The following is a 19,331-nucleotide window of genomic DNA, read 5'->3' as shown; positions in this document are numbered from 1 at the left end:
CCCATTTCATGATTATGGAGGGGGGGGTTTTGCCTGGCTACAGTGTTGTTGTTGTTTAGTCGTGTCCAACTCTTCGTGACCCCATGAACCAGAGCACGCCAGGCACTTCTGTCTTCCACTGCCTCCCGCAGTAGCCTGGCTACAGTAGCTCACCTCAAAAAAGCATCATCAACGGAGGACTGGGAGCATAAATTTTTTTAACAATTGGGTCAAGAACTTTCATTCATCATTTTGATTCATCAATTAAAGCTGCAGCCCTAATTTTAAAATAAAGGGTGGCATTCAGCATAACACTAAATGCATGCACATAATGAGGTCCACTCGTGCAACAAGACTCCCCCCCATAAGGCTGAATGTCCCCTAAACCTTTTCTGTGGGTTCCCCCAGCCTTCCAGAGCAAATGGGGGGCACAGGGGGCAGATAGAGGGACGAGAGGAAAGAAGTCCCAGGCGTGCAAGCAAACATCATTCCATGCATGTAACAACTTAGTTGAATATCACCTTTCATTTCCACCAATGAATCACCTTGAAGTCATCAGGAACTGTAAAGGTTTTTGATATACCTTATTTTTCGCCCTACTGGACGCACCGGCCCATAGGACGCACCTAGTTTTTTTGGGGGGGAAATCAAGGAAAAATTTTTTATTTCCCCCCCCAGGTTTGCGCAGCCATCCTCAAGCTAGAAGAGGGAGACGGAGCGCTCCGTCTCCCTCTTCTGCCTTCAGGGACAGCCTCTCTAGCCTCCGTGGGGCAGCGGCTTGCCCCGCTGTCCCCCGAGCTTGTGGGGCTGGCGATGTGGAGAAGCAAGCTTTCTTCTCCCCCCCGCCAGCCTCCAGACCAGGTCCGGGAATAGCGGGGTGGCGGCACTCCGCCTCCCCGCTATCCCCCAAGCTTGTGGGGCTGGCGATGGGGAGAAGCAAGCTTGCGCCTCCCCACTGTCCCCCAAGCTTGTGGGTTGCAGGCTGCTGCCCGCAAGCCTTGCGAGCCCGCGGGACCTCCCGCCGGGTTGCAAGGCTTGCGGATAGCTTCCTGAAGCCTGGAGAGCGAGAGGAGTCGGTGCGCACCGACCCCTCTCGCTCTCCAGGCTTCAGCGAAAGCCTGCATTCGCCCCATAGGACGCACACACATTTCCCCTTCATTTTTGGAGGGGAAAAGGTGCGTCCTATAGAGCGAAAAATACGGTAAGCATGTTTAGATTGAAAGTATTAATAATTATGTAGCAACCCTGCATAGAGTAATATAAGCAAACAGTGACCTCTTCCAAGCTCAGGAAAATACAATCCAAAATGTTAATAATGAAGGCGAAAATTGTAACAAGTAATGAATATAAACAAAAACTGTCCTAAGCCTGTGTAAACAGTTGGTAGCTGGATGCTGTGACAGTCTGTAGTGATGAAATGGCACTCCATGCAAACTAAATACAAATACATTACAGTGGTACCCCGCAAGACGAACGCCTCGCAAGACGGAAAACCCGCTAGACGAAAGGGTTTTCCGTTTTGGAGGCGCTTCGCAAAACGAATTTCTCTATGGGCTTGCTTCGCAAGACGACAGCCCATAGGGAAATCTCCGGGACAGCGGGGAAGTGCAGCGCGTCTTCCCCACTGTCCTCGGACCTCCTCCCGCCGCCCGGCTTCGGAACGAAGCTCCGATGCCGGGTGGGGGGGGAACGCCTCCTCCCGCCGCCCGGCATCGGAACGAAGCTCCGATGCCGGGCGGGGGGGGAACGCCTCCTCCCGCCGCCCGGCATCGGAACGAAGCTCCGATGCCGGGCGGGGGGGCGGGGACACCTTCTCCCGCCGCCCGGCATCGGATGGCTTTCCTGAAGACTTGGGGTGGGAGGAGGGTTTTCCTTCCCACCGCCAACATTCAGAATGCTGTTCTGAATGTTGGCGGTGGGGAGGAAAAACCCTCCTCCCACGCAAGCCCCGGGAACAGAGGGAAAGCGCTGCGCGCCTTCCCCTCTGTTCCCGTACCTGTCCTGAAGGCTTGCGGTGGGGAGAAAAGCCCTTCTCCGCACCGCCAGCCTGGCAAGCGGTTTCCCTAGGAACGCATTAATTGATTTTCAATGCATTCCTATGGGAAACCGTGCATCGCAAGACGAAAAACTCGCAAGAAGAAAAAACTTGCGGAACGAATTAATTTCGTCTTGCGAGGCACCACTGTATTTCAAAACACAAATTTCATCATAATTTGGGAATACATTGTCTCCCTGGAGACTAATCCCATTTGATAGCTTCTGTTGTAACCATGTTAACTTAATAATCCAAACAGCTATCACATTATTTCTCACTTTCTTTCTCTCCTACCCCATATATGAAGCTGCCTTTTTTCAAGTCAGACCCCAACCCATCTGCCCAATACTGCCTACTCCAGCTATGTCCACAGCATCTGGAGGTATCATGTTGGCTTACAACCATTATCCACGATCACCGGCCATGGTGGGTGGAGCCAATGGGTTGTAATCCAAAACACCTGCAGGGTGCCATATTGGCTTTCCCTGGTCTACTTTGTCTGGCAGTGGTTTTTAATGGCCACAGGCAGAAATCTTTCCCATCACCTGCTGTTTAATCTTTTTAACCAAAGACGCCAAGGACCGAAACTGAGAAGCATGCAGAGTGTGCACTCTAACACTGAGCGTCCCCATTCTTCCTACCCTTACTGTATTGATTTAAAAAATTGTTCTTAACATGATCTTATGCATGTTTGCTCCAAAGTAATTCTTAAAGACTTCAGTGGTACTTATGCCCAAGGAAGTGGAGAGAATGGAATATCAAAATTGACTCAACTGCAACTTCCAAGTGCTGTCCGCCCACATGCGCAATGAAGAAGCAAGAGTGAGGCCAGTACTATGCATTGCACAGCATGTTTTAAAACACAGCTAGACAACAAAAAGAGGGTACTCTGCTGGAAAGAGTCTACTTTTTCATACCCCAAATACAAAATTAGAGTAAGCAGCGAGATGTCACCATAAAATCAGAACTTTTGCAGTCAACTGTTCCAAGGGAAAACCAAGTGCGTATTCAACAGCTAAGTCAGCATCCTCAGGGGCATTTCACCTGCTTTTGTGTTTCCTTTCTGTCAATCTGGCCTTGAGGTAAGGGAGAAATTGAGACTGCCTGGCCAAGGGGTCTCGGGGAAGACAGCAAGAGTTAAAGCGAGCCACCCCTTCCAGAAACAATAATCCCAGAATCTGTTTCTCTCCTGTGACTCAACTGATTTAGAATGAAATAATTCACATCCCTGCCACCACCATTTAAGACAAAAGGAAACTTTCAGGTAGTTGCAGGTGGCAGAAATGAAGGAGCAACTGTCACAAGGAGGTAACAGGAAATATGAGCAGAATTATGGTTGCATGGGCAAATAAAAAGATTTCAGAAGTACAGACAAGCGTGCTGGGTAGCAGGACAAGATGGTAGCCAGTGTATACATTTTAGAACGTTTCTGTGAGAGACATGGCTGATTTTGGAAGTAGAAGGTGAGAAGACCTAGCTGTATCAATGAACGGTCCAAGAGAATATAGGCCGCCTTCTTATGCAGCCTTTGGTGGGAGTTAAGCCCCCAAAACATGGTAGAACCTTCTTCGAAGTAAACATTCATAAATTGGCGCTGAAAACAAGAGACGAACAGGTTGCTTTCTTTGCCTGCAGAAATACAGATCACTCACAGATAGGAGAAACCACTTTTAAGACCTCAAGATGATACATGGCTATTTATCTTAATGACTTGAAGGATTTAAGAGTCATGAGGCAATCAAGAGGAAGCAACCAGGCTAGTGAAGACCAGCAGAGATGTGTGCCACTCCTTGAAATGTCTCCTAATGTGAGAATAATCTAAAGTGACCTGTTTTAAAGTGGCAACAGTAACGTCTATCCCAAGCAAGACACAGGAGGAAAGCCTATTTTCATTCAGTCACATTCAGTGTGAAAAAGGGTGCAAATAAATTTTGAATTATTATTTTTATTGAATTTATATACTGCCCTATACCCGGAGGTCTCAGGGCAGTTCACAGAAAATATCAACCTAAAAATGAATGATAGTTTTATAATATATAAAACAGGTATGAGTATGAAAATAATTTAATGTGGAGTGTATGACGACTCAGAGATTCAATTGGATCATTCAAATTACATTACTGAAGAGACATTATGACTTTATGCACTGAAAACTGCTCATCCCTACCAATTACATGAACGTGTTGAATAGTGACATTTCATGTGGTTTTCATTCCTCTTTTTGTAACAATGAGTGTAGTGGCAGCATTTACACTTAGGAAGGCCACAATGCTTATTACATATTCCTAGCTGTAACCTCCACTGAACACAATGGCCAGAATTGGATTATTTATATCATATATTGCTGAAATATGAATGAGACTTCTGGACACACATGCAACCACTTTGTGCAAGACAGCAAACAAATTAGGAAGTTTTCAGTTAACTATGGTTTCCTATTTTGCCAAAGTATGGGTTGCCTTGAAGACTGTTCAGAAACTGCAATGGGCGCAGAATCTGGCAACCAAATTGCTGACCAGACAGTCTAAATATGTAACACCAGTTCTAGCACAACTGCACAGGCTTCTAATTAGTTTCCAGGATCAATTCAAGATGCTAGTTTTGACCTGTTAACCCTTATGCAGCACAGGACCCCAATACCTCAGGGGCCACCTCTCCTCACATGAACTAACAAAGACTATGCTCATAATCTAAGGCCCTTCTCTATGTGTCTTGTCCGAGGGAAGTGAAGAGGGTAGCAACATGGGAACTGGGCTTCTTAACAGTTGCTTCCCATTTACAGAACACTCTCCCCAGGGAAGCACACCTGGTGCCATCATTACCCATTTTTAGGCATCAGGCAAAAAACTCTTTTCCATTGGGCTTCTGACTTTTAATTATCTGTGCCCCCCTTCAGTGGATTGGATGTCTTACTCTCTAGCTTTTACTCCATTTCAGTTGTACGTTGCTTTTAATGTATGCTTTAAGTTGCTTTGAGTGACTTTTTGGGTTTTTTAAAAAGTGACCCATAAGTTCAAATCAGAATAAGATGCTTTCTAACAAGGGGGTGCATGCACACCCTTAGGCTCCTTCATATGCATTCATAAGCAGAGATGTGAGACTATACAATCATAGCCAGTGGATCTTGCTTTCAAGAAAACATGCACAGGATTGCTCTGCGTTGACTTTGTGGTAAGCAACACTCCTACATTTATGAAAAGCTTTTGTTACAGAAAAGAACATTATCCACAATATAAAGTAATATACTATCAGTATACACAGTATTTTTAAGACAATCCATTTTATACCAAATCAATAGTAGAAATTGCAGAAACAGCTAATTAAATGCATATTGCACATAGGAGAAATGGATCTATTCCCTTGGTTTATTAACAGACAAAAGGGCACTTTTAATTTATTTACAGAATATATGCTGATTTGTTTCTGCAAACCTAATTTTAAAACATTTAAGCCTTTCTGTTACCAAATATATATCTTTAAAAAATTAGTGGCACCAAATCAGATTTAGACTGACCTGAGTTCTTTTGAGATTGCTTCCTTTGTTTGACTCCTTGTTTGTAAGATTTTAAAACTGCAAGCGATTTATATTTGTTCAGATTTTTTTCATGTAGATTGGCCTTTACTTTATAATGTGGGGACTCGTATAGACTGCTCAGGATTCACTTAAAACTTTATGCCAGACAAAGAATCTTAGCCACAGAATTTGGATATTTGATTCTGGATATGTGAATTATGTGAACTTTCAGATCTGTCATTTGGTAGGAATTATCAGTAGTTTTGTATGTATTTTGGGACTTGGTATTACTATTATTCTTAATAATCCTGGGTATTAGGGCCATGCGAATTATCAGAACAATCTTAAATACATAATTGCATTGTTTGGTCTGACATTTATTTGAGGTTCAAATCAACACACACAACTGCCACTCACCTTAGAAAACATGCCTCCAACTAAAACCTAAGTGATCTGGTTGAAGACTCAAAAAGGAAACCTATTCTGATTCAGTCATACAGTGACTACAAAGAAATATTGAATGGTAATCCACATTTTATGTATTGTATTGCTGCCGTAGTCGAAACAAAATGAAAAAAATCCTTCGGGTAGCACCTTAAGAGGCCAACTAAGTTCGTTATTGGTATGAGCTTTCGTGTGCATGCATGCTTCTTCAGATACCATATCTTGCTGACTGACTGTATAAAGCGTAAGAGGTAATAAGAATTTTACAGAGAAGATCCATGGTACACGGAAAGCCATTACCTTCTATATAAATCTCATCAAGGAAAACTGAGAACAACTAACTGACGAAGTGGTAAAGAAAAATATGTAGGAGCCAGATATATCAGAAATAAGGACCAAGGCAGATCTGCCATAGGATGGCTAGGGAAGGATTGCCCATGCATTGACACCAGTAAAATCCTGCAACGAAAATGCTGCAGTGTTGAGTGCTTCTGTTCAGCCATTCCATTCTGCCACTCCATCATGTCCCACAGTCAGTTCACATTCTGCACCAAGTATGCTTAGACCTCAATGGTTTGAGGGCTTTTCCCCGCTTCATGGGGGGGGGGGGTTGGAGGGGACTAGACACACAAATGTCAGGTCCCAACTAAAATAAAAGCTTGGATTTCTACATTGATTTCTATGTGCAGTTCTCCCATAGACATTTAAAAATAGCTTATTGTGAACCAGGAAACGACCTACCCAAACAATGAGACTGTTTTCTATAACCTTTCTTTATTTAGAACCATCAAGCTAGAAAAGACCTCAAAGGTCATCTGGTCCAAATCCCTGCTGGTGCAGGAAAACCCATTGCTACAGCATACATCTTTGTGTTTCTTCCTTGATCCTCCTTTTCCAGTCATTCCATTTCCCTTCCCACCCATTTTTTCCTTCTCTATGGTCAATCGGCATTCCATGGGTACTGAGCAAGCACAAGACTCATTGGGCTGTTTTTTGGAGGGGGGTACACAAGTACTCAATCTCAGCTAATGTATTGGATTTCTTTATTTCATCTCTCTGAGCAGCTCTCAAATCCAGTTTTCAAATTTCCCTCACTCCTCAAGTCAGTCAGCATTCCATAGACAATGAGCATCTTCGGTCTTCATTAGATTGTTTTGGGAGGCGGAGAAGGGATGAGGGTTTTTTCTAAAGATTTGTTTATGCTTCTGCAAACCTTCGTTTCCCCAAATCTGTTCATACCTCCCTCTTCTGTGTTGTCATTTTGGCTATGTAAGCAACAGCAGTCAAAGAACAGAATTGTAACTAAAATATAGGATTATGGCACAAATGAAAGTTATTTTCCTCATTCTTAAACAAGAACTGAAATAGAAAGGCACAGGTCAAACCATGCTGTGCTTTGATCAGCCTAGTAGGTGACTGAGCAAGTGGGATGTTCCTCTCTTTAGAACTAAAGGCAAATACTGTATCAAAAGGTGGAGTAGTCCAATTTCACCTGAAGACAGAGCTAGATATATCCCAAGGCCCTCATATTATCTGGTGTCAAAAGTGATATAAAGTGTTACTCTTTTCTACCTCAAAAACCACTGATTTCTGCATGGGGTGAAATCAATTAATAACAGCCAGATCCACAAAATCTGTTAGCCAATAGGTTTTAGCAGATTTAGACCCTCCAATGTCGCCTCAATGTGACTGTGCTTCCAAGTCTCTAGGTGCTTCCAAGTTCTTCTAGATAAAAGGCACTAAAAGAATAAAGAAATAACCTTAAACTCAGAGAGAGTCAAGTCCAGACTCACTAGGATGCTCAACAATATACAAATCCCATTCTGCTTTAAATTAAAATACCACTAAGATTTGTGGTGCCCACTAATAACTGAATAACTTGATTAAACATTACAGTCCTATATTTGAAGAATGTCACAAATTAATTACATAGCAAATTTTAAAAAATATATATCAAAGCAAGTGTTTAAAAAATTGCATGTGGCAATTTAAAGAGGCATCCATCACAACCTGGGCTGCTCAAACAGTTTAAAAATCTTTCTTACTAATAGAACTATTAGTTTGTTGATATGCTTACTAAGTATCATTAATGGGGGGGCATCAATGGATGGCATCTCTCTGCCACAAGGATGGGGAACCACTCCAGACTGGTGAACCAGATTGTTATTCTCCCCGCCCCGGCCCCCTCTGCACAGGCCAAGTTTGACAGGTAGCTCACCTGTCAATTGCCTGACATCGTAATAACACGAGGTGACCTTTTTTGCCTGCTATTTTGCACAGCACTTTGAGCAGGGCTTCTGAAAATATGACAATTGGCTGATTGTTGGATTTTCCAAAACCCAATTCAAAGCACCACAGAAAACAGCACTTTAGAATTCTTCAGAAGCCACACTGACACTGCTAGCTTGCCCTGCACTGTGAAAGAGCCTTGGCAAGCCCTGCCAATGAGCTAATCAGTAATGCCTGCAAGCACCCCTTCTGCCAAGCCCCGCCCTTACCTGCCCCAGACCTGACATCATACATGACATCAGGTTAGGGCAGGTGGACGTGACTTAGTTGAAATAGCCTGATGGGCCAAATGTGAAAGGCCTGGCAGGCATAATTAGACCCACAGGCCAAAGGTTTCCCACTACTGCTCTATCACAGAATTGCAGAACACACAACCAGGACAAGAATTATGGCAAGGAAGGTTAGACACCCCTGATCCTGATTTTTCCCTAGGAATGACTTATGTACAAACCCCAGCCTGCATTACTGTGATGAGATATACAGGGAACCTCACATTTGCCTTATGTATAGTTTTACCCAGAGAATTTTAATACAGCACTGTGAAATTTAAAACAATCTTGAAAATCAGTATGTAACTTACGACGCAATCTGTGACCTTCCAGATGTTGTTGGATTTTGTAAATCACTTAGAGGTTTTATTTATAACCAAGCAGTATATAAATTCTGTTAAGCACATTCCGATTCAAATCAGTCCCAGCCAGCATGGCTGCTGTCAGGGATGATGGGAGGTGTGGTTCAGTAACATTATGCAGGTTCACAAGTTCTCCATCTCTCTTAGATGTGTCAAATAGGGTCTACTTCTGAATAGACACATACAGTACAGGATTGACTGTTACTGTCATGTTGTTCTAGGATTCCAAATAAATAATATAGCAACTCTAAAAAACCAACACCACAGCTCTGCAAACTGATTAATAATAGTTTTTAAAAAATGTTTAATTCTAAAATTTGTGGTCAACTAACATTTCTTCCAAGAATACCTCAAAACTGATCAAAGAATCGCCCACAGAATTAAAAATGAACACTTCCAAGTCTTAATATGCTGTGTTGTCACACAGTTAAAAGTTATGTGGTCAACAAAGCTTTGATGAATGGGCTGCAACCTCTCAATGCTTTTTACATGAAAAGAAGTAAAACACAGGCAATGTGTCTAGTATTTCTGAAATAAGTAAGTTTTGTAACACCAAAAGTATATTATCTAAAGCACCCAACATGTGTCAATTATATTCTACATTTTTACAAGTACTACTGACACTCAAGGCATTAAATTAAGACTGTTTACAACTTGAACCCGTGGCCCAGGTCTTCATAACTCATAACCAATCAAACAAAAAAAACAAGAGCCTGATAAACATGTTGTGCTTGTTGCATGGTCCTTCAAGAACTGCAGGGCTGTCAGGCACCTGGCAGTCTGGTGAGCTTTTTTTGGCTTGGTTCTGAAGGCCGCCGCCTCCTCCTGTCCAACATTCTTACACATTTATTTGCTGTGACAAACATTTCAGAAATTAATGGATAAATATTCCATAAAATTTCTGCCAAACAATAATCCTTACTACAAGGCCATATTATTGCATGCTCAGATAAAATCCCAAGCAAGTGTTTTTAGGACTGCAGCCTTGGGGGTGGGGAGGGACTTTTTCAGGTCCATAAAAAGGTAGCCAGATTAGAGCCTTATTATAAAAACCATGTCCTACAATGGAGCTAACCACAAAGTCCTTTTAAATACAAGCTACATCCATAAATACGAGTTCTTTGAAAGCAGCTGGATTAAAACAAATTTGAAGTTCTATTTGTAGTAAGTTTTACAATACCACACACATTTTGATTTAAACGATTTGAGAAGTGATAGTTCACCAGGAAGTTCCATTAGCTATAGGCATAAAGAAATCAATCATTGTTCAGGTGTATGAAACAGTGGTGTATAAGATCAAATGGAACCAAGGCCCTCGCCATTAGAAGGCACCCCTCATAAAAAAGGCAAAAAATATAAGAAAACCTGAAATAATATGAAGAGAGTCGATCAACATCTAATCACTTCTTAAAGGTTGTGTGAACAAAGTAAATTGATCCTTGACAAAAGCCACTATGCAGATCCGAAGTCTAACTAGACAGAGGGATCTAGCAGAAGCATCAAGCAATACTTTAGGTCAGGAGGAAATGCAGAGAAGCCAAGGCTGGCTTTTTCTTCTAGATGGAAGGCGGAGGGTGGGCCTAGTGCAAGGGTGCGCGCAGGGGGGGTGGGGAGAGGAGGGAGCCCGGAGACAAGAAAGGAAGAGCCGCCTCCTCCAGAGCCGCCGCCAGGCCTCCTCCGGCTCTGACACTTCGCGAGAGGCAGCGCTGCCGGGGACCAAGAGGAAGCCGAGGCATCCGCCGAGAGATGCGGGGTTCAAGGGAGAGGGAGAACCACGAAGATTGGTGCAAATCAATACTTACGGCTAACTTTCATGCTGCCAAAGGCCGAGGGCTGCTGCACCGGCTTGCAGCTCTCCGCAAAGGAGGTGGTTCTGGGCCGCCCGGACATGGTTCCTCGCCTCGCCACCCCCCGCTCGCGCCGGATCAACTCCCCTTCGCGCCCCGGCGCTCCGCTTCTTCCTCCTCGGGTGCCGAAAGGGAAGGAGCAAGGCGGCGGGCGGGCGGGCAGGTCCAGGCTCTCCCGCTCCCGCCCTTCGAAAGACGAGGACGGGGGGCTCCCCCTCAGAAAGACCCTCTCTCCCCCCTTATCGCGAGGGGGCCGCCATCCTCTTCCTGCCTTCCCGGCGGCGGCGGCGGCCCAACCCTGCCCGATCCAGTCGCCGCCCCCCGACGGCGAGAAGCGGAGCCGGCCTTGCTCGGGGCGCTGCGCCTCCCGTCCTTCCTCGGCGGAAAGTCAGTCACACGAGGCGGCGGCGGCGGCGGCTGAGGGGGAAAAGAGGCGCCCCCTTTTCTTCTTCTTCTGGCCCCCCGGGGCGGGGGCGCCGGGAGACGCGGGGAAAGGGCGGACTCTTCCTGGCCCCTCCGCCTGGCGGAGGAATACGAGAGGCGGGAGGCGGAGGAGGAGGGGAGGCGGCGGCGGCGGCGGCGGGTGAGGGGAGCCCTTTCTCCTCAGCGCGGACACAGGCCGGGCCTGGCGCTGCTTCTCCTCATAGCGCCCACCAGGCGGGCGAGCGGCGGCCGGAGGGGCGGCGGAGGCGGAGGGCGCTGCAGTGCGGCGGGCGGGCGGCGAGGGCGGCGGGGCGGGCCATGGCGGCGGCGGCGGCGGCGCTGCTGCTGCTGCTCCTCCCGGCCCGGCCGGCTGAGGCGCCGCCTTTTCGCCCGAGCTCCTTTGTCCGCTGCGCGCTGTGGGGCCGCGGCGGTTCCTCCTTCGCGATTTGCTCCGGCGGCGGCGGCGGCTTCCGTACTCTCTGGGCTGCTAGGGCTAGCCGCGCTTACGCAGCCTTCCTAAGTGCCCTTCGAGAATGCCGGAACGAGCGTCCCGCTCCGAAAGGCGCCGCTGCGCTTTCTTCCATACTACACCAAAAAAGGGGGAGGAGGGAGGGGAAGCAGCCTGCTCACGCTTACGCAACCCGGCTAAGTGTGCTCCGTGAATGCCAAACCGAACGGCCGAAGCTGGCCAGACCCGAAAGGATTCGGGCCGCCAATCCTCGAGAGCTGCCGCGGAATGCCCTCCCTCCTGGCACTACCTCGCCACCAATCAGCGACGGCGACAGGAAACTTCCTCCGCTCCGCGAGGGCGGCCAATCACACACGAGCTACGAAAAGAAGCCAAGGGTGTACCCGTCCCTTCCCTTTCGGGATCCAATAGGAAGCCGGTGTCCCTAAATTGTCGCTGCGGCAGAGCCAATGGGACGACAGGATGTTTCCCACGAGAGTGGGACGGGCCCGAAGACCGTCTGATGCAAAATGGGTGGGGCCTAAGGCCAGCTTGGCTCCGCCCTGCGCAGAAGAAGGGAAAGGAAAAAGCCTCGCCCGGCTCGGGCGGAGACTTGGCTTTGGCTGGATTCAGATTGGCTCTTCGCGCCTGAAGTGCTGTTTTGTGATTGGGCGGCCGCGCTGAGGCGGCCTGGGAACGCCAACCAGCTTCCTTTCCGGCCCGCTCTCGCCTCTGACGCGCGCTCCGATTGGCGGAGCTGCCTTTCCTGTGACGGGCGCGGCCTGGCCTGGCTCTCTCGCCTGGCTCCCTCCTGAGGGGCCGCGGCTTCTTTCTTCGGCCGCAAATGGCAGCTGCCTCCCGGGCCGCCCCGCCGTCGGAGGGCCGGCTGCGAGCATCCTTGGCCCTCGGCTCCTCCTCCCAGCGGCCGGGCAGAGGCTGCCCCGAAAGAGAACTGCCATTCATAAGGAAACTCGTAGGGCACCTTTCAGCCGAAGGTCTCGGGGCCCGACAGCAAAATACAAAAGAAGAACAAAAAACCAACCCAGAACCGCCTTTCCCACACAAGCACATTCAAAAGGACATAGGAGGTTAATCCGGGCCGGCCCTACCGTGAGGCAGGTGCTGAGGGAGTGGGAGCCACCAGAGGCAGCAGGCCTGCCCTGTACCCCCCATGCCAGCCTGCTGCCCCCGCATCTGGAAAATGCTGTCCTTGCACCAGGCTCCTATATGGGCCTGGATGGGTAAAGGTCAAGGGACCCCTGACCATGAGGTCCAGTCGTGGCCGACTCTGGGGTTGCGGTGCTCATCTCGCTTATTGGCCGAGGGAGCCGGCGTACAGCTTCTGGTTCATGTGGCCAGCAGGACTAAGCCGCTTCTGGCGAACCAGAGCAGCGCACGGAAACACCATTTACCGTATTTTTCACCCTATAGGACACACTTTTTCCCCTCCAAAAATGAAGGGGAAATGTGTGTGCGTCCTATGGGGCGACTGCAGGCTTTCGCTGAAGCCTGGAGAGCGAGACGGGTCGGTGCGCACCAACCCCTCTCGCACTCCAGGCTTCAGGAAGCTCTCCGCAAGCCGTGGGAGCCCGGCGCGAAGTCGCGCCAGCTCCCAAGGCTTGCAGAGAGCTGCCTGCATCCCGAAGCCCGGGGCGAGCTGAGAAGCGTTCTCCAGGCTTCGGGCAGCTCTCTGCAAGCCGTGGGAGCTGGCGCGACTTTCCGTCGGGCTCCCACGGCTTGCGGAGAGCAGCCTGTTCTGGGGGCTTCCCCCGCCCCAGCTTGGGCTTCCCCAGCCCCGCGCCTGGGGGGGAAATCATTTTTTTTCTTTATCCCCCCCCCCAAAAAAACTAGGTGCGCCCTATGGGGCAAAAAATACGATACCTTCCCGATAGAACGGTGCCTATTTATCTACTTGCACTTTGATATGCTTTTGAACTGCTCGGCTGGCAGGAGCAGGGACTGAGCAACGGGAGCTCACCCCGTCGTGGGGATTCAAACCGCCGACCTTCTGATCGGCAAGCCCTAGGCTCAGTGGTTTAACCCACAGCGCCACCCGCGTCCCTTGCCTGGATGGTTAAGTCCAGGCAAAGGCGACTGGGGTTGTGGCGCTCATCTTGCTTTCAGGCCGAGGGAGCCGGCATTGATCGACAGACAGCTTTCCGGGTCATGTGGCCGGCATGACTAAACTGCTTCTGGCACAACGGAACACCATGATGGAAAACCAGAGTGCATGGAAACTCCGTTTACCTTCCTGCCACAGCGGTGCCTATTTATCTACTTGCACTGGCATACTTTGGAACTGCTAGGTTGGCAGGGGCTGGGACAGCAACAGGAGCTCACTCCATCACACAGATTCGAACCGCTGACCTCAGTGGTTTAGAGAACACAGGGCCACCCACGTATACAGTATATACCATATACAGTAATGTGGAATCTGATCTAATGCAAGCTTACTCTAAAGCAAATCCCACTGAACTTACTCCCAAGTAATGTGGCTAGGATTTCAGTCTTATTCCTCCATGATGTAGTGTTTACATTCTTTGCTTATGCCATTCACCTGGGTTACAAGTTTGGAACTACCCTTGCACTCTTTACTGTGAAAAAGCTGAAGGGATCACTCATTGTTTTTATAATATCCCTGATGGAGCTCTTGCAAACTAGCCATTCACTCTATGGATAACTGGGGGCTGTACAGTCTCTAAACTTCAGAGGTTTAAACAGAGGTGAAACTAGGCTTTATTTCACCTGGGTCACATTTGCATAATCACAAGCTGGGAGCCGCAATGGCACCCCTCTGGAGGTTTCACTCAGGGTAAGAAACCTGGCTAGACACCCCCTCCCCGTAGCTATGGCTCTGGGTTTAAACAATCTCACTGAAAAAAGTAGAATTACTAGCATGCAGCTAAAAGAAATATTAGGCTTCCTTGGGGAGCATGAAATACTGCTAAAATATTCTCACATTCATACAGTTAAATATTGTGGCCAGATTCAGCTAATGAGTCCTTCTAGCAGAATTTCTAGCACAATAATTTCTGCTAAGGCAGCAGGGCTTCCCTCCCCTCCCGCTCGTCCCCCATGCTGGGGTTGTCGTATTTCAAAAAGTGAAAATCTGGACACAAAAGTTGTTGAGCTATTTTTTAGGAAACTCACCCAAAAATCAACACTATGGGCTACCATATGCCAAATATTTTCCTGGACATTTTAACCAAATTCTGAAAATTCCCCCCAGACACTATTTTTGGTGAACATCTGGGAAATTCTGGATGTATGGCAGCCCTACCCCATGTGCCCCAAAACATGTGGGAGGAGGAATGGGGAGATCATGGTGCTACATTGAATTCCTCCTTTGATGTTTTGCTCACCCATTTGCAGCACCCAATTCTTTTACTGCTAGGGTGGGGCTATAGCATGCTGTGAAGGCATCCTCTCCCATATTTATACCTCTTAACACTGACACTCAGGGCAGACATGAAAATTGGCTATGGTTGAGCTTGTGCCAAGACTCAGCCCCTGCGAGGGTTTCACTGCAATTGGCAAATAATTAGAATTAACCAAACAGCTGCCAATAAAGCATATATATTATTAAGCCCCCCTAAAACTAAAAGCTTACTAAATTCCCAGTCTTATAGCAGTTTAACTTAAAGACTAAAGAAGGAGGGAAGGGATTATAGCTACCAATCCAAGCAGGGGTCCAAGGAACTGGTTTCTGTGGACTGATGGGGAAAGCTGAGGAAGATGTATCTAGAACCCAATATATAGGACCCAGAATGGTCCAAATGGGAAATAAGCTTGGGGAAAATAGAGGGAAACATTTTAAATGGGAGCCTCACAAGTTTTAGAAGGTAAAATCAAACTATAAAGGATATTCATTATAGTGGTAACTTGGTTCTCGAACGAAATCTGTTCCGGAAGCCCGTTCAGCTTCCGAAACGTTTCAAAACCGAGGCATAGCTTCCCATTGGTTGCAAGAGATTCATGCACTCAGTGGAAGCCGCATCACACATTTGGGTTCCAAAAAAACGGAAGCGTTTCCTTCTGGGTTTTCGGCATTCGGGAGCCAAAACATTCGAGAACGGAGCTGTTCGAGTTCCGAGGTAGCACTGTAAAACAAAACTCTATAAGAACTAAATCCATTCAGAACTGTTCATGAGCCCAACATCCAGCTGCAAAAAGGTTGGAAGCCGCCCAGAGAGCCTGGGGCAACTCACCTTCGTCATGCAGGCAGATTCACCCCCAAAATGCCCTGAGGCACAGGCAAAAAAGAAGTCATGAGATACTATAAGTAGACATACACACAAAGCCAAAACAGCAGCCAGCCCCACTCTCCATGCTTTGCTTGCTGTGCTCTACCCCGATTGTTTTTTTAATAGAATGGGATGCATTTAAATAATCAGAGGCAAATGTATCTGTATAACACTGAGCGTGAAAAAACAAGAAAGAAAACAACAGATCGCAAAGGATGAGTAAAACTGAAAATTTGGAAGAGAAGTATAGCCATACAAACAGTATGATTTTAAAAGTATTATAGAAAATAATAGTATCTCCAAAGTCCTTTTTCTAAAGCAAGATTACCATGAAAAAGGAACAAGGGCAGATAGGCTCTTTGCTTAAGGGCTCTCCAAAAGACTAATACAATAATTGTCTCTACAGTTAAATCCTCTACCATTGATAGCTATTTAACACTCTAGAAATAGCTAGTACGTTTGCTGTTTACTATGTGTCACTGGGAAAAGCCAAGGGAAGAAGATATTGCAGCATTTCTGCGATCTACTTTACCCAAACCATTAACAGCTCACAGAGAGTTCTTAGAAAGGGCAATGCTGCCAATGAGAGTCCATTATAAAAGTATTGAAGAGTGATAAAATCTTGGGTCGAGATGGCTTTCCTGCATTTTTTTAAAAAATCATAAATATTTTGGGCCCATTCACAGGATCCTGGTTGGTCCTTATCATCCTCCTGAATCAAGATGTTTACATCCCTTTTAGCTCATTGGCTCAATATTATTACTAGCTTTTATATAAACCATTTAAACATGATTTTATCTAACACAGACAAAATAGCAGGCACTGTCAGTAGAACTATAGATGAAATACTCTGGGGTCCATCTGCCAGTGGAACGGATTCCAATGGACAAAATGGATTTTGGACAAAATGGACTGTTTCAAGAAGTGGCAGAGAGACATTTCTAGATTTGTCTGGCAGGGCAAGAAGCCTAGAATAAAATTTAAAATATTAACCGATGCAAACGATAGAGGTGGATTTGCCCTGCCAGACCTTAAACTTTATTATGAATCAGCAGCATTCTGCTGGTTGAAAGAATGGCTGCTTCTTGAGAACACAGACATTTTGGACTTAGAAGGTTTTAATAATGTTTTTGGGTGGCATGCATATTTGTGGTATGACAAGGTTAAAGCACATAAAGCATTTAAAAACCATATTGTCAGGAAAGCATTGTTAAATGTCTGGATAAGATATAAGGACTTACTTGAAAACAAAACCCCAAGGTGGTTGTCACCGATGGAAGCAAAGGCTCAGAAAAGGCTCAATATGGAGGCCAAAGGGCCAAAATATTGGGAAATTTTGGAACAAGAAGGAGACAAATTGAAATTGCAGAGTTTTGAGAAATTAAAAGACAAAGTGCGAGACTGGCTTCATTATTATCAGATAATGGAGGCATACAATTTGGATAAGAAAATTGGCTTCCAGGTGGAAAAATCAAAATTGGAAACAGAACTGTTAGAACCCAAAACTAAGATTTTGTCAAAAAATTATAACTTGCTGTTGAAATGGAATACTCAGGATGAAACGGTGAAATCTGCTATGATTAAATGGGCACAAGATCTTGGACATAATATTATGTTTGCTGACTGGGAACAGTTGTGGACCACAGGTATGAAATTTACGGCATGTAATGCCCTAAGAGAGAATATTATGAAAATGATATACAGGTGGTACATGACACCAGTCAAGCTTGCAGAGGTTCCTTTACCTTTAAATAAACCAGAACAGGGCTATTAGATGGGAAAAGAGAGTCTAGATACTGAAATGTCACCAGTATCTATGGAAAACATTTCACCATTGTAACAGAACCTTTAGTTGGACTATTATTTTAAGGGAACAAATGCACTGAAAGTCATGATAGCAACTCAGCTACATCATTCGGCTTTAGCAGCTTACAAGATCATTTACCAACTGGGCAGTCAGCATGGGAAAGCTGAATGATCTACCAGTCTCAGACTTCACCCCTACATTGGAACGACTGGAACATACCCCAGTAAATGCTTCCCAAATAAGATGTGCAGAGCAGGAATTTCTCCTGTCTAGGGTAATGCATTGCTTCTTAGGAGATCTTGGGCTTTTTTAGACCAGACATATCAAATTAAGGATAGAGGATAGCTGTATTTTGTGAGGCATGTAAGTGGTTGTCTCTCCTCAGAAATTTCTGATGGAATTACATGACACACAACCTAGGATTACCCAGAAGAAAACTTTATTCAATTCAATAGTTAAGTAAGGTGGCCGTATCTGGAAGATCTGGAAAAGGTGGTCAAGCCCTGCCCCTAACATATATCAGCAGTTTCCAGCAGAGCACACACACTCTTGAATCAGGACAGCTTCAGTCTTTTCCAGCCCCTATTTGGGAAAAAGAGGTTTGTTCCTGATAGATGCTCATTCAAAAGTATACAGACCTACAAAAAGTGAGTTGATACTGTCAAGTGAAGAACTTAACAGCTGGTGTGTAGAAAACCCAAAGATCTATGGCAGTGGTGTGCAATTGCCTACGCACTGATGGCCTGTCAGGACTCAGAGGCTGGCCTACTGACCTATTTTTGACAAGCCACACCCACAGTTTCTACACCCCGTGTCCTATATATTGGAGCAGGTGCAAAAAAAGTTCAAGCCACGGCTGCAAAGGAAGAATCAGGAGCACTGATTTGCTTTTTTTGGTCTCCAAAACTAGAATTTAATATAGGTTTCTGGTTTGCAGTAGCCCCTCAAAGACCTCCCTGCTAGGGTAGAGCTAAAAAAAATGGTTCTGCAGGCTTCTCACCCCTAGAATTTAGCTCATGTGTTATTAGTTCCTAACACACAGTACCCTTACTTTAGTTTAATGTTATGCATTTAATGAATGAATGGTGTTTACCTTCTAGTCACTCAGATGCTTGCTACCTTGGCTCGCTGCTTCATCACTAGGACTGAGATGCTTCAATAGCTGGGGCTCCACTTATGGAATGAGCCTCTTCACTAGATTGTTCCAAATTTATAGACCTGGCTAGCTTCCCCCAAGTTGCTGCAGACAATTAGATCAGGAGGTTCTCATTTGGAAAAAAATATCGTCATGTACTAATGAAAGGAATGAGAAGCCAAGCTATTTTTGTTGGTAAACATGGAGAACTCAACTTAACCTGTTGCCTCATGACTCATTTTTTTAATTGCAAGATCAAAGCCAAGGCACGCGAAACAGGTCAGTCACTAGAGACAGAATACGTTCTTTACTCTCAGTGATGTGTAGGTCAAGCAATAGCTATACCAGCAATGACCATTTGGAAACCTATCTGAAGGCTGCCACTTAGTCGACCCTTACGGGGCTCCTGGGACTTCCAGAGTGCTTTGCAGACAAACATAACAGCTGCCGCCACATAGCAGCCAACTTCTAGGGGCTGAGGCCCTTTGGCACCCCCAATAAAATATTTAAGGGGGCTGCCCCCCCAAGTTGATGG

At 46.2% G+C, this 19,331-nt stretch overlaps 1 protein-coding gene across 2 annotated transcripts in view; it reads right to left on the bottom strand.

Annotated features, from left to right (window-relative positions):
* Positions 1 to 11,436, bottom strand: part of GSK3B (glycogen synthase kinase 3 beta) — a 65,936-nt gene extending 54,500 nt beyond the window's left edge. The window contains exon 1 of one of the 2 annotated variants that reach the window (XM_080987195.1): positions 10,695 to 11,436. In XM_080987195.1, coding sequence (XP_080843321.1) covers positions 10,695 to 10,782 — 88 coding nt within the window. In that variant the 5' untranslated portion in view covers positions 10,783 to 11,436. The remainder of the gene's footprint in view (positions 1 to 10,694) is intronic. The other variant, XM_080987196.1, reaches the window with a different exon arrangement.
* Between the last annotated feature and the right edge of the window lie 7,895 nt (positions 11,437 to 19,331).

The sequence above is a fragment of the Podarcis pityusensis genome, assembly GCF_964106645.2.
Source record: "Podarcis pityusensis genome assembly, chromosome: 17".
NCBI lineage: Eukaryota > Metazoa > Chordata > Lepidosauria > Squamata > Lacertidae > Podarcis > Podarcis pityusensis.
This window is presented reverse-complemented; position numbering and strand designations above follow the sequence as displayed.